Below are 14670 nucleotides of genomic sequence, written 5' to 3' on the forward strand. Positions count from 1 at the left end.
TGCTGGTCGGTGCCACCAGAGGGTGCCCACTGGTGGCCCTGGGGAGTGTGGCCATCTCTGCTCGCCCACACCTCCCACTCAGACCCTGTGAGTTAGGCGCTGGTGCGTGCTGGAGAAGCAGAGGCCTTCGTGACAGCCCGTGTTGGCCGAGGCGCACGGGGACTGTCCTCTTCCGGAGGTAAGTTTTCTTCCAGGTTGTTGTCCTTCAGAATCATGGCCACCCTGATCACACCAGGGACACAGACACAGGACCCTGAGACAGACGCCACGGGACCTGCTCACACACACCCAAATCCCAGGGAGCAAACACATGGCCACACAGAACACAGCTGGCACAAAACTTCCACAAAGCACGTCTGAAACGAGGCCCGCCTCTCGAGTCCAGAGGGTCCCCAAGGGTGGGAGTTCTGAGAGGTTTAGATCATTAGGTTCCCAAAGACAAGCATCACAGGTAAACAACCAGGGGCAATACTCAGACCATTCACCCCATGAGCCCTGGGTCCCAGCCAGTCGGAACGGGGACCAGTGTAAACAGTAGGTGCATGCAGTGTGCGATCAGCCCTGCAAACAGCCCACTTGGCAGAGCCCGAGTGCTCTGTGGGAAACCAGGATGCCAAGAGGGCCACTGGAGGTGACTTTTTGGGAACACATGCCACCTCTTCGCATCCTCGACAAATACCCAGCGTTGCCCATTCTCCACCAAGGAGGCCCCCAGCGTTCTTAAACAGACGGGCCTGAGAGCCCCACCAGGGCGGTGTCTGCCGAGAGCGCTGCCAGAGCTCCAGGGCGCCTGCAGGCACAGCCCTGCCCAGTGAGACGCTCGCTGCCGTGGAACACAGACGGGCGCCGGCTCTTACTCTACGGAAACAGACTGTGGAAAGCAAACATGCTCCTTACCCTCCTTCGAAGATTTTGATCCTCGCCGGCTCCCCTCTCTGGGAGGCAGGAGCGTCCTCCTCCGGCTCCCCTCTCCTCTCTTCTTCCTTCTCCACTCTAGCTAGATCTTTCTGGCCTTCCGGGGAAACCAGCGAAGGGAGGTGAACCTGGCCCACCACGGGAACGACAAAATCATTGCTGGTTAAATTTTCATCTGCAGTCAGGCACGTGGTGATAACAATGGTGCCTTCTGTGGCACCACATACACACACCCTCAATCTTCAACTCCTCTGTGAAGGGGTGCAATGAGCCCCACTTTGCAGAGTTAAGGAAACTGATTCCCAGGGAGAAGGCCCTTATCCAAGGCCCGATGGTTAGCTGGTGTCAAAGCACTTTTGAGTTTACCTCCCCGCAGGACCTGTGTTTGCTATCTGTCTTTCACAGGAGTCTGGGGGCCTGTCTCAGAGAAGATGCGTAAAGAATGTGGAACAAACAAACGAAGACTCCGTCCTGCCTTTGGAGATTAACTGGTCTAATTCCTGTTTATAGATCAGAAAGCCAAGGTCACCCAGCAAGTTAAGGGCAGCGCTGGGAGCGAGGCCGGGTGGCTGGCTGAGGGCCCTGAGCAGCAGGACCCCAGAGATAGGCACAGGGAGGCGGTGTGGGCTCTGGGCTGTGGGTCTAAGGATACTCACAGAGCTATGGGCCTCCATGGCCAGCTGGCTTGATGGGGAGGCTGGCACTGACCTTGTGCTTCCTGACATCTCCCATTATCCCAAGAACATGTCCTCTAAACCTGCGGTGCCCAACACCCTGTTAGGGACTGGGATGTAGAGCTCTGTTGCTGCCCCCGCCCCTGGTCCATGGAAAAATTGTCTTCCATGAAACTTAGGAACTGGGGGGTCCGCACAGCAGGAGGTCAGTGGTGGGCAAGCGAGAGTATTTACAGCCGCTCCCCATTGCTCGCATCACCACCTGAATGCCACACCCCACTTCCGTGAAAAAATTGTCTTCCATGAAACCAGTCCCTGGTGCCAGAAAGGTTGGGGACTGCTTCTTTAAATCCTCCAGTGGTGGCAGGGGGTGGGTACACTATTGTGTAGGGAACAGTGATGCTGGGCTGGGGTTTGGGGCCAGCAGTGCCAGAAGTGACAGTCTCCACCTACTTCATGCCACTGTCATTGAGGTCATGAGAAGCCATGCTGTTTCCAGCCAGTGGGGGAGCAACCATGTTTCCTGCTGCTGGGACAATCTAAGAACTTCACTCCCCATGCCAGCCACCACCCCTGCCCCTACAAGGACAGGGTGGGGCCAGGCAGAAGGGCACCTGGTTGGGAATCAGGGAACCTGAGTTCTATCACCAGATATGCCACTGGGTGCTGAGTCACCCTTCTGGGCCTCAGAGTGTGAGGGGGTTTAGACCACCTTGAGGGTCCATTCCAGGACCAATTTCTATGACTCAGTGACCCCCAACTAATCTCTTCAGAGTTGGAAGTGGGGAGTGGAAGCCAAGCAAGAATTTGGACTGCTGCTCTGGCAGAGGTAGCTGATTTTCTGCAATGTCTGTGGATTTCCAGAGCACACTGTTTCCACTCCCACCCTGGCCTGCGATCTTCTAAACCACCCATGGAATGACCAAGGGGCCTCCCACAAGCAAAGGAACTGCTTCTCCCTCATGGCCTGCTGTGATGTCTTGGCTAAGCTGGAGGAGGCTGCTTTGGGTGGCAATGCACGACTCTACCAAGAAATAGTGTTGGAATTGCTCAGGGGACCAGGAATCCACTGTGGCTTTTAATGCTAATAATATGAATAAGTATAGCTAAAAACATTTATGGAGTACCAATAGGCCAAGCACTGTTCTAAGCATTTTTATGCTTAGAGTTTGCATATTTTAATTCATTTAATTATCTCCACAGTCCTATAAGCTAGGTACTATTATTATCATCTCTATTTTAGATGAAGAAACCAAGGCACAGAGAGGTTAAGGTACTGGCTCAAGGTCACACAGCTAGTAGGTGAGATAGTGAGATTTAAATCTGGGCAACTTGGCACCTCAATCCTTGCTCTTAATTGCTTTGTTACAGTGCTACGTGGTTGTCCAAATGATCTCCAAGGAGAAAAAAAGAAAGGAGAAGCTTGGGGAATGTGGCTGCAAAGTGGACTCTTAAACAAGCTTGGGTTTCTCCAGGGATTATACATAGAAAAAAAAAAAAATCTATGACCAAACTCAAATGTGATAGGGTGGCCTAGACCTTCAGGAAGATGGTTAGGAAGAGGTTAAAAATGCTACAATACGCTAAAGGACCCTTTCAGACCTGCTAACAGAGAATGGAAGCCATAAGATGACAAATGTCACCTCGGTACAATAAAGAACTTTCTTCAAGCACTATCCAAAGATGGTTTGGGCTGTACCAGGAGGTGGTGAGCTTCTCATCACTGCAGATATGTAAGCAGAGGCCATAGAGAGAGGGGTAGTTGTGCAAAGGCCTCAACTCATAGACCATGAAGTTATATTAACATACCAGATTGTTGCACTTCTGGCAGGAAACATGCCAGTGAAGCAAACAGAATATTCCAAGAAAAAGTTTGCAGGTTTTAGCTTATTTTAAGAAAGTTTCATTATAAACAAATAATTGCCAAATCCAAATTAAGCCAAATTAATCCTTCCTTTTTCTTAAGTGCACCATGCAATTTTCAATCATTAGAAAATAGAGGCAGCCTAGATCATCCAAAAGGGCTTTGGAGTGAGATCTGATTTTGAATCCAGGCTGTGCCATTTAGCATGCGGCCGTGTGCAACTTACTTCAGCTCTTCGTGTTTTGGTTGCCTCATCCAAAAATGGTGATATTGCATCCTAACTTTCAAGGTGGTTGTGAGGATAAAAGTAAAGTTTAGCATAGTACCTGGCACACAGTAGGTACCCAAAAAGTTATAAAAGTATGAATGTAATTACAACAGCATCTTGGGAGTGGCCACAGCTAGTAAGAGACACTGGAGGGAAAATCAGTGTGATGTTATGGCAAAGTGGAAATCTTGGTTAGGGACGTCTGTAGACTGACAAAGACATCTAGAGAATAAGTTTGAAAAGCAGTTCTGTGAACAATATCTGGCCAAGCTAAGAACAAATTCAAGGTACAACATTCCCTCAGTGATAAAAGAGGAACATGTGGATGTATGGGAAGTTATAGAATATACTTTTGCTCACTTTTCTGCAATATGAGTTTAGGTTAGGGGATTTATGGCTGATTTTGTCAAAGCATCTGGTCTGAAGACACACTAATGAACATGTTTAAATTTGAAATCATCTTTTAAGGTTTTCTCTCCTCAAATAATTAAAAGAAGGAAAATAGAGTCTTTGGAGTCAGACAGGTCTGGGTTCAAATTCTGGGTGTGCCAAACATTTTCCATGTGACCTTGACTTCTCTTAGTCTCTGACTCTCAGTTCCCTCATCTATTGAATGGAGATGGTAATGCTACCTCACAGGTGGAAGTGAGCAATGACTGGATTCAAGGGTCTAGCATGGTGCCTGGCACAGTGAGGCTGCTCAATAAATAAGACCAATTGTTATTCTACAAATGCCAAATCAGCATATCACATCATGCCCTGAGTACCTAGGCTGGCCTTGTCCATGTATGGAGGTGTCTTTTGTCTGAAGCAAATTGGGAATTATCAAATTTCAAACGTACTGAACTTGCATGGGACCAGTTCATTTTACACCTCCTAATGTAGCCTCAGGCAAGAGGCAATCAAGGAGTAAGTACAAGCCCTTAGTGAGGGCCTAGTGCTACTACATAGCACAGATGGGTCAAACTGTGAGTGATATTTCCATTTACTAGTAAAGAGGGATACTGCAGCTCAGCTTTCTATATGATATCCTACTCACAGAGAAGAAAGAAGGAATATTTCAGGAGTGTGTCCAATTCTAGAATATCTAGAAATGGGAAGATTTCAAGTGGTACTAGAGGATGGAAACAGTAGGTGTAGGGAATAAGAAAAACAGGAAAAGACTAGCAAGACAAGGGAGAAGTTGAAATAATGATATTTTAACTGAAGGAGTATTACAAAGTTCTAAAATCGCTACAGGCATTCCTGTTGGCCAGATTTTCCAACTCAGTCTTTTGGAGAATTGCTTTTTTTCTTGATGAAATTGTATCTTTGATTTTATAATAGAAGCTCATGGGAAAGCAGGATCACTTTATAGCTAACTTTATTGAAATATATCTATTCCAATGATGTGAGGGAGATACTGACAAAGAAAACCAATAAACATGTTTCCTTGTAATGTGATTAGTTACAGCTCCCAGAGGGGAAATATGCCCACTCATTTGTTTCTAGTTCTGCACATGGAACCTAAGGAGAATGTGGCCTTAAAAGCTCAGCAAGGACTTTAAAAATCAGTGGTGAGAAGAAAAACAAAGCTGAACTTACCTCTGTCATTCGGGGCTTGCGGGAGCTGGATGGCACAAGCCTTCCTGCCTCAGGATGCGGAGCTGTGGCCATGGTGTATGTCTCTTTGCTCACTTTCTGCTTAGACCTCAGGAGGGACAAAGCAGCTTTAGTGGAAACCCCTGGAAGGTTGGGGTTGTACAAACTTATGCACCAACCAGCGTAAACAGAGGACCTCCTATCTGCATGCTGGATGTGATTTGGCTTAATGTAGTTTAAATAGCACCAACTGACATTAGTGGTTGTGTGGAGGCTGGGGAACTGCAGTACCTTCTTTGAGTCCATACCTTCTTGCAACTTGGCTGGTCTGGAGGACATTTCTGACAGAGGCAGAGAACTGGAAGGTGCCAGGGGAGGAAGGTCAGGTTGTTCCTTGGAATCTTCTTTCTTCACACTCAGTGGGGGCAACCCTCTTCGGTGAGGTTTGCCAGATGGCTGGGCATATTCTTTCAAAGCTTCTGAGCCTGGGGCTGTCCCATGGGGCAATGTGGGGTGAGGAAGGGGAGGAATTTCCTTTGGGTCAGATGGATCTGAGGACAGACTGGACAGCACTTCTAGCTCTCTCCTGCTCTGTCCCTGGCTGCCTAAAGATTTCTCTGGCCTCTTCCCATCCTCAGTGCTGGTAAGCACCACACTGCATGGTTTTACTAGCTCAAGTTTTTCATCTGCCTTGACAGCTTCCTCTTCCTTCACTCTTTTTTGCTGCTGGGTTTCCATGGTAAGTTCAAGGCTGCCAGCTGGTGAAAGAACACGTTTGCTTCCCCCTGCTGTTGATGAAGACCCCTCTAGGCTCAAGACACTCTCTGATGAGAGGGAGGTGCCTTTTCTTTCAGGTAATGTCACAGGCACTCTCAGGTATGGAGTCGGGAAAGCTCTGCTTTGCTCTTCACCTAACCCAGATGGTCCAGGCACAACCTCATGCACATCTGCCCCACACAAAGTCTTCCCTTTGGATGGGGGCTCCTCAAACTTGGGAAGAGACACAGTTGCTGAGCTTCCTTGGGATTGGGTGACCAAGATCTGGGAAAGGGTGGTGTACATTGCACTCCCATAGGACGGCATGTTGGTCTGAACACGGACAGGTACAACCAGGGACACCATGGTGTCTGGACAGGCAGGCAGGGCCAGTGGAGGGGCTGATGTAGGAGCTGAGGAGCTGGCTGGGGGAGCAACAGAGGGTAGCCGGATGTCACTGCTGTACTCTGTGCTGGGGGAGAGACCAGCACTCCCTGTTGCCAGTGGGGCCAGGGTGGTTTTGATCTGGGGCAGATGGCTTTCCACATCACCAGGGAGCTGAAGCGCAAACTGGGATTGCAGAGGCAAGAAAAATCCAGAAGAGAGTGCTGAGGAGGCAGGGTATGGCATGGGGAGAAAAGAAGGGGGCTCCCGGAAGGGGATGCTCGCTGGGTGAGGAATGATCTGGGGGAGATGCAGTTGGCCTGGGTGCAGAACTGCAGGTTGGAGAGGAAGTGGTGGGGCTTGAAATAAGGAGGGAGGAAGTGGGGGCACAGAGTATGGTGGGGAGAGGAGGCTGGACATGGCCTGGGTTGAGAAAAATTCTGAGGACTGTCCTGGCTCGTGCTGCAGGAGGTGCTGGAAGGAGAAAAGGGAGACAGGTGGGGGCAGGTACGGCTTCTCATGCAGTGGGGGCTGGGCCGTGGGGTGGTGGAACACCTGCAGTGCTTCTGTGTAGGGCGTGGTGGGCCCCAGCGGGGATCTGTCCTGCCCCTGGCTCTTGCCTCCTGGGTGCCCACCCAGTGAGGTGGCCGCTGCAGAAGTCTGGGGCAATGAGCTTTTGGCGGAAGCTTTGCTGGATGAAGGCAGGGGTTCCTCACTCTCCTGTCTTCCCTTGGGGGTAGCCTCTGGTGGCTCTGTTTCTGGAGGCCTGCTCAGAGAGGCCTGTCTCACCAAAAAGCATTTTCTTCTCTCTGGTGGTGCCACTGGCGCTGGTGGGGCCGTGGGGGCTGGTGCAGAAGGGCCTGTCAAGGACAAGCTGCCGTAGTCGAAGGATTTGCTGCGTGTCTCGGTCATGTGGGCAGAATGGGAAATGTTGGGGCTCTGCTCTGAGGCTGACCTCCGCATCTCTCGGGCATGCGGGTGGTGGCTGGGGACAGTCAGCATGTGGGTCCCCAAGGGTTTGGAGCGCATGTCAGATGAGGGACCGGGGCCCTCGGCTTTCCCGTGGTCGTCCCTGTCAAAGGAAGCTGAGCGGCTGGACCCGCTCAGAGAGACGCTGCTCTCCTGGCTTGGGCTGCGAGAGAGCGGCACGGAGGACTCGAAGCTGGACTCCCCCGACGACTGGGCCATCTCTGCCAGGCGCAATCTCTTCTTCTTGGGTGGCAGCTTCTCGGCCGGGAGCTGGGCAAGTGTCTGGCTGCGCTGGGGCCACTGGAACTCCTCTGTCTTCTCAGGTTCCTTAGGGGGAGGCTCAGGCTCTGTGTCCGGCCGGTCGGGCTCCTCGGTCACCAGGATCTCAGGAACCTGAATGTTGGGCTGGCGGACCAACTTGGGCTGAAGGGAGTGAGCTGAGCGTCCGTGTGGGGCAGGCGGGGGCGATGGGAACGGGGCCAGAGGTTTGTCTTCCCCTTCCAAGCCACTGGGCTGCTCGAGAGAGTCGGACTTCTCAAAGGAGCTGGTGTGCTGGATGACAGAGATTTCTTTGGACGTTGCTCTCCTCTCCTTCCCTGATTCTGAGCCGGACCCTAGCTTGGGAGTCCTTGGCTGGAAGCCCGTGGGTCCCTCCAAGGAGGGCACTGATTTACTTGGTTCTGCTGGTGACTTGGTGGATTCCAGGGGAAGGTTCCGAGCAGCATCGGATGGCCCGGGGCTGCCAAACTGACTTTTTGTTGACTCAAAGGCGGGTGGCTCTTCCTCATCCCCCAGGCTCTTCTCTTTCCTCCTCTTCCTCAGCGGAGTGAGTTCCAAGGTGGTCCCCAGTTTATAGTGCATCATCTGGGACCACGGCTCATGCTCAGCCTGACTCTTTTCGGCTTCCGGAGATGCGTGAGCACCTGCAGAGATGGGCTTTGTGATCTGAAGCTCCGAGCAGTAGTATTTTTTATGGGCTTCGTAGTTATCCCTTTTCTTGTACCGAGCACCACATATGTTACATTCATAGATCACCCCTTTCGTTTTCAAACTCTTCTTGGTCTTTTTGGTAAGTTCGCTTTCCTTGGGTTCCGGTTCATCTGAGGGCTTGGAGGCTGTGTCTTTGCTACTTGGTCCAGCCTCCTCGGAGCTGTACTCCCCTCCCAAAGGTAATTCAATGGCCGGCTGGCGCTTCAGCATCCGGGGGTGGGAGGTAAACACTTGACTGCTGCGGCTCAGGGCATCGGAGTCGGTGATATGGTCGTCGAAGGAGTAGCTACCGCGGAAGGTGTGGTGGGGGGTACTGATAGTGCAGGCGGCAGAAGGCATTGAGTGGCTTCTCAGCAGAGGCACAGGGGGGGCGGTGCTGGGCGGGTGCTGCAGGCTCAGCAGTGATTGTTCGGGCTTGGTTTTCTCGCCATGGGACGACAGGGGCTCCCGGTAGAGGCTGGACTTGGGGGACTCCATGCTGCTGCGCCTCGACAGCGAGCTCCGCCTCGGCTTCACGCTGTCTATCTCGCTGGTGTCCACCACGGCCTCGTTGATGGTGATGAGCTTCGTGATGTGCTCGATCACCTGCGTGCGGGGCACAGACAAAGGCACCAGGCTGGGCTTGTCTTCAGTGGACAGGGGCAGCAGGGGCTGGGTGGAGGTGGCTGTCAGCATGGCAGTCCGCTGCCCTATCCGCCCGCACTTGCCGAAGATGATCTCGGCGTAGGACTTGGCGTTGGTGTTTGGGGGGCTGACCTGCTGCTCGGCGCTCTCAGAGCGGGAGAAATACCCAGACTCCGTGCTGCCCTTGCTGCCTGGGCTAAGAAACGCCTGCTCGTCAATCACCTTCTTCCTCTCGCTCAGGCGGAGGGCCAGCTTCTGCTTAATCGTGTGGGTGTCTTCAGGTTTATGGCTCAGGGGGTGCTCGGATGAGGGTTCCACAAATGGAGGGGGCTCCTCGAGCGACTGGGCCGAGCTGGACTGGGACAAGGAACAGCGTTCGAGGCTGGAACCGTGGCTCCCGGAGCTGTACAGCCCGCTGGAGAGGAGGCCCTGCTTGGGCCTGGGGGAGAGCTCTGCAGGGTGCCCGGATGTGGCACTGGTTTCCTCTTCTGAATCTGTGCTTTCTCCCTCGGTGGGCTCCTCAAACTCTTCCCCGGGGAGCCTCTCCATCTCCAGCCCCGGGGGGTACATCTCACCACCCATGCCCGAGGCCAGGCCCGCTTTGATGCGGTGGGCATGCGACTTCCTGTGCTTGTAGAGGTTACTCTTGGTCTTGAAGGAGAAGCCGCAGGGGCCGCAGGGGTAGGGCCTCTCACCCGTGTGTGAGCGTATGTGCTTCTGCAGCACGCTGGGCTTGGCACAGGGCCGGCTGCAGTACTGGCAGATGTACTTGCCCGGCTTCTGAGGTTTCCTCTCCTTCTTGTGCGCCTCTTCTGCGGGCTTCACGGAGACCTGGGAGGGGCGAGGCACAAAGATTTTGGGGATGCCAGGCAGGTCCTCGGGGGGAAGGATGGAAGCATGGGATGGCAGGAGCTGGCTCTGGGGATGGAGCCCAGGGGCCACGAAAGAGCCTGAGGGTCCAGGCCGCATGGGGTCGACCAGCTGCCACGTGGACCCCTCCAGGAGGTGCTCGGGTTTGCCAGGTGACATGAATGCTGGTGTCAGAGGGTGCTGTGGAAGCTGCGAGATGTGGACGGAGGCTTCAATGGAGGGCCTCTTGGGGGGCTTCTGCTGCTGTCCTGTCTTCTCCTGGGAGCCTTCCCTAAGAACTGACGAGGGGCCCGGGAAGGGCTGTGGGGCTAGGAGCTCTTGTGGGGGGCTTTCCTGGGGGGCAGCCGTGCTGCTGCCGGGGTACGGAACGCTGGAAGAAACACTGGTCTGAATGGCCTCTCCTTTGGTCAGCCGCTTCCGGGGACTTCCCTCAGCCTTCTTGGTACCCTTGACGCTTTGTTCAGGATCCATGACCTTCCCAGAGACTTCAGATGCTATTCAGGGAGAGTCGGGGCAGGCTGCATGTACGAATAATCCAAGTGTCCCAAGGAGGTGTCCAGCTTTGGCCACATTGGCCAAGAGCTGCGGAAGCCAAACCCGAGACGGCTTTGGGAGTTTTTTGCAAGTGTCACGGGCTGCGTGTGGACTCAGAGCAGGTCGTCAGGGCCCAGGCTATTCATATTGGTGAGGTATGGCCCTCTACTTTGCAGACAGAAAACGCACCAGCACTTTCTGCCTGAATGTCTGTCGGGAAAACGTCATGAGGGACGTCAGTATTGCCATTGTATTGTTTCAGTTGGCAGTGGCAGGTGGCCCCCACGAGTCCCCCATGTGCTATGCAAACAGTTGAAGGTTGGCGACGTCTGAGTCCATGGCCCAGTCATCCCTGGTCCCGGCACAAGAGATGCCACGCTGGATGCTGGGGGTGGCTCCGTGCTGGCCTCTTTTCCCCTTTAGTTCCGTGTTGAAGATCACTGGCCTTGGAGGAGAGATCACGCTCTTCTACACGACAGAAGACACACACACAGAAATACACACACAGAAGAGAAGAGAGAGTTACTGCGAGTTGTCCGCAGCCTGGGTGCTGAGACTCCACGTCACACCTGGCTGAGACCCTTGGAGCTCAGCCAGGGAAACAGCCAGAATCGCAGCCCCCTCCCCGCCCCCCATGTGCCCACGTGCTGCCATCCTGCCCCCACCCACTTCCCGGTTGGCATGGGTGACTTGAATGGCAACGTGTTTCTGAGACCTGGGGCTGTGCAGGGCACTAAGGGCAAAGGCAGGGGGGCTCTGGGAGCTGCAGGGCAGGGGGGAACCCGAGGCCTGGGCTCCCGTCTCTGTTCTGTGATCCACTCCGAATGGGTTTGAGCCCTCTAAGCCTCAGTTAGCTAATCTGTAAAATGGATAACAACAACTCCTGCCCCAACGATGACAACTCTGCCTCAGGGCCACAGTGGGGTCCAAGGAGATGAGGGGTGTAGACGCCGCTGTGGCAGGTGCAGGAGGAAGTGCCCGTGGGTCATTCAGGGGTGACTTTTCTAAGGGGTGGATTATTCTCAGGTTAGTGTTCCTCTCTGGCCCTGGGTTCCGTGAGTGTCCTCAAGGGATATCACTCATGCTCTTTACCCCCTTGCTAGCCCACTCCCCAGCTTTCATGGCAAAGCTGCAAACCATTGCCACCGCCTGTGGGAACTCACAACTGATCACAGCTATGACCACCTGATCCAAATAATTGCCAGGAGGATCATTCTGGAAGGTTCTCCCAGCTTTGCAGTCTTTCCTTGTCCACTCAGTGCCCCGGGGATGCCCTGGAAGAACCTCAGGATGGGGATCCTTTCCCAGGGCAGGGGCAAAATTGGTCTGTGTGGAGCTCCAAGCCTGTGCCTCCCTGCCAGGGCCAGCTGCGAGTCGGCAGCCTAGGCTTCCTGGGGTCCGAGTGCATCCTCAGGGCCCTTCTCCCCAAGAGGATGGTCGGAATTTCAAAACTCCATCTCACCCAACCACCTGACTTTCCAATTGAGAAAACCGAGGACCACCAAGGGAAGGCGGCCTGCTTAAGGCCCACATTTCAGCACCTGGACCTGGGCCTCCCACATCCAGAGTTTGTTCCTGAGCCTTTCTCAGGTGTGCATCCCCTGGGCAAGGCCCTGAGCGAGCTGTCAGTGCCTCTGTGCTTCCTTCTCCTGAAGCACACCATGGTGCTCGGAAGGTTAGCAAGTCTGTGAGACTCAAAAAATTGTCTCTCAAATGGCAGAGCCTGGCACACTGTGATACGCTATGGAGAGGCAGGTGATACGTCTTTTAGCTAAAAATTGTATCTTGTAAGTTTACTCCTTCTGTGTTTCTTTTCTATCTTGCTTCTACAAAGAATTCAAGGTGACTATAACAAAAGCATGTTTATAGAATGACAAACTGTCAATATAAGAAAACTATAAATGAGAATAACAAATCGGAACAGAGAAAATTCAACTAAGGCAGAAAGTCAGGATTGGTGGGATAAAAAGAACACTGCTATATCAATCATAAAGGCTTACAGTGTTTCCATAGTTCAGTTATACATTTATATATGAGCTTCCTGGCAATCAAGGAGAAAAGGGAGATGTGGTCCATTATGGAGTCCTTATAGCCAGAGAAGAGGAAACATCTAAGTCCCTTGCAAGAAGCAAAGGGTTGTATGAAAAGCACTTTTATATGTGGTACCTCAGTCAGGGGTAGTGAATGATGCAAGAGATCATCTATGCCTTCAATGACATCCCTCTAGCAAATGCAGTCATCGATTTTTGTCAACGGAAGGCCACAAATCAGCAAAGGCTATTCTCTGAGCAGTCAAAGGCCTCCTCTGACTTGGGCAGAGAAGCCATCCTCCCCAAGCAGGCTGAGTGTGGGGAAGGCAGGGAATCTCATTGCATTATATTGCAGTCAGCAGGATGGCCGTTTAATAAATCACGCCAACTGGGCCACTTTTGAGAGTGAAAGGGCACTTCTGGTAAACATGGAGGAACAACGGAAATAGGACAGGACGGTCCCAGGCAAACGGGATAAATGATTTCCCTCACCGTTAATATTTCCCTTGTGGCAGAAACCAGACACACAAGTGCTCTGTCTCTGGGTGTCTGGTATGAACTTTGCCGTGAGGACTAAAATGGCACCGTGGTCTCCCAGTGGGTTGTCAGAGATGGGTTGTCTAGTCCAACCCCTCACTTGACACACAAGGAGACTGAGGGCTACTAGAAAGATGACATGCTTCTCTCTAAAAGTCACACAGGAATGGTGGCAGAGCTGGGCCATCCTGTGCCTCCCCACCCCACAGCCAGGGCTGTCTCCCACCTCAATTAATAAACATTCGCTGTGACTTCGGTGGCATGACATGCACAGCAGTCTTGGGCTCCCTGTCTCATGGAAGCAGGGGCACGACCCCAGGGGACATCGCCGTTTCCATAGTGAGGAGCCTCAGGAGGTGTCTAGTGTCTGAGTAGCAGCGTCGGCCGTCCCACTTACGCCCTAATGCCACCGTGCGTGCGTGACGAAAGCAACGGGGAGCCCAGCTAAATGGGCGGCGGGGGGCCCACCCTGGTGCAGTACTCCAGTCAGCAGAAGTGCTGAGCCTTCTAAACATCAGACAAGGTGGCCATCGTCACCTGCAGTGCAGAGAACTGTGCTCTGTGCTGTGCTGGCACCCCGGGCCTGACCGCACCTGTGCGTGAGAGAGGCCTTGGGTGCTGCTGTGCATAATACAGGGCCGACTGCACCTACTGTTTCTATTGACTCTTGCGTGCAAGGATCTCGAAGCACCCCCGGAACAGCAGCTAGTGGCAAGCCTGGCTTCTTCCCATGGATGGATGGGTCCCTGCCGCGTGACTAGATGGTGAAGCGATCAGTCCGAGCAGGGGTCTGATGGCCAGGGAGGACCCTACGTTGTTCAGTGCTGGGCTCTCCCTTCACCGAGCCACAAGGCCTTCCAGGGGCAGGTGGGGAAGCGTCCAGCGGCCGGGGTTTGGTGCAATTCCCAGGGCCAGGTGGGAGGGGAAGGGTGGATGAGGGAGACAGTCAGGTGACCGGTGTGTCATCACCGGGCCTGGTGTGACTGGTGTGACTCACTGGGCCAGCGCTGCCTGCCTAGAGTCGGCGTCCAGCCTGCACCTGAGAGCTGGACCTGGTGTTCCTCCAGGGAGGGTGTCTGCTGCCTGCACCTGTGGGGGAGGAGCAACGAGGGCAGCTCAGTACTGCTGCCACCAGAATGCAGGGGCAGGAGGCCTGTGAGCCGGAAAAGCCACCGCTTCACTCTGCACACGGAGTAGCTGAGCCACAGTGGGGAAAGGCTGGCTCAGGCCACACTGGTCCTCGGGCTCCTGGGCCAGTGCTCTGGGCTAGCCTGCTCCACCACGTCACAGCAGGCCCGAGGGGCTTCATACACGGCTCCGGAGGTGGGGGCAGCCAGGAGACGCAGATGTAGGAGAACCTGCGAGACCTAAGGAGACCTCGCCGCGGCATGCGTAACCATTTAGATGGGGCATAAACCAGCTTTTACTTAACTCTTTAAGTCTTACACAAGGACTGTTCTAATCACTGTGACCAAGAGGCACTAAGAAGAACGGCTCTTTCTTCCTTTTCTGCTTCTATGTGTGAAATTTTAACATAAACTCGAAGTGACAGAGAAAAAAGCTGTTTCTCCAGGGTATTGGTGAGGGCACCTGTAAAAGCCACCAGAGAAATGGGGTCAGAGCTAGAGGGTTTCCCTGACAGGGCCCAGGACCTGGGCCAGCAGGGGCCTGGAC

The 14670-nt window shown here is 53.5% G+C and overlaps 1 protein-coding gene across 2 annotated transcripts in view; it reads right to left on the bottom strand.

The window, feature by feature from the left end:
* HIVEP3 (HIVEP zinc finger 3) overlaps positions 1-10366 on the bottom strand; it is a 55664-nt gene extending 45298 nt beyond the window's left edge. For both annotated transcript variants that reach the window (XM_069477786.1, XM_069477785.1), the window contains exons 1-2: positions 5306-10366; positions 898-1043 (exon numbers count right to left, since the gene is read on the bottom strand). In XM_069477786.1, the coding sequence (XP_069333887.1) occupies positions 898-1043; positions 5306-10366 (5207 nt within the window). The remainder of the gene's footprint in view (positions 1-897; positions 1044-5305) is intronic.
* Between the last annotated feature and the right edge of the window lie 4304 nt (positions 10367-14670).

The sequence above is a fragment of the Eulemur rufifrons genome, chromosome 8 (genome assembly GCF_041146395.1).
Source record: "Eulemur rufifrons isolate Redbay chromosome 8, OSU_ERuf_1, whole genome shotgun sequence".
Classification (NCBI taxonomy): Eukaryota; Metazoa; Chordata; class Mammalia; order Primates; family Lemuridae; genus Eulemur; species Eulemur rufifrons.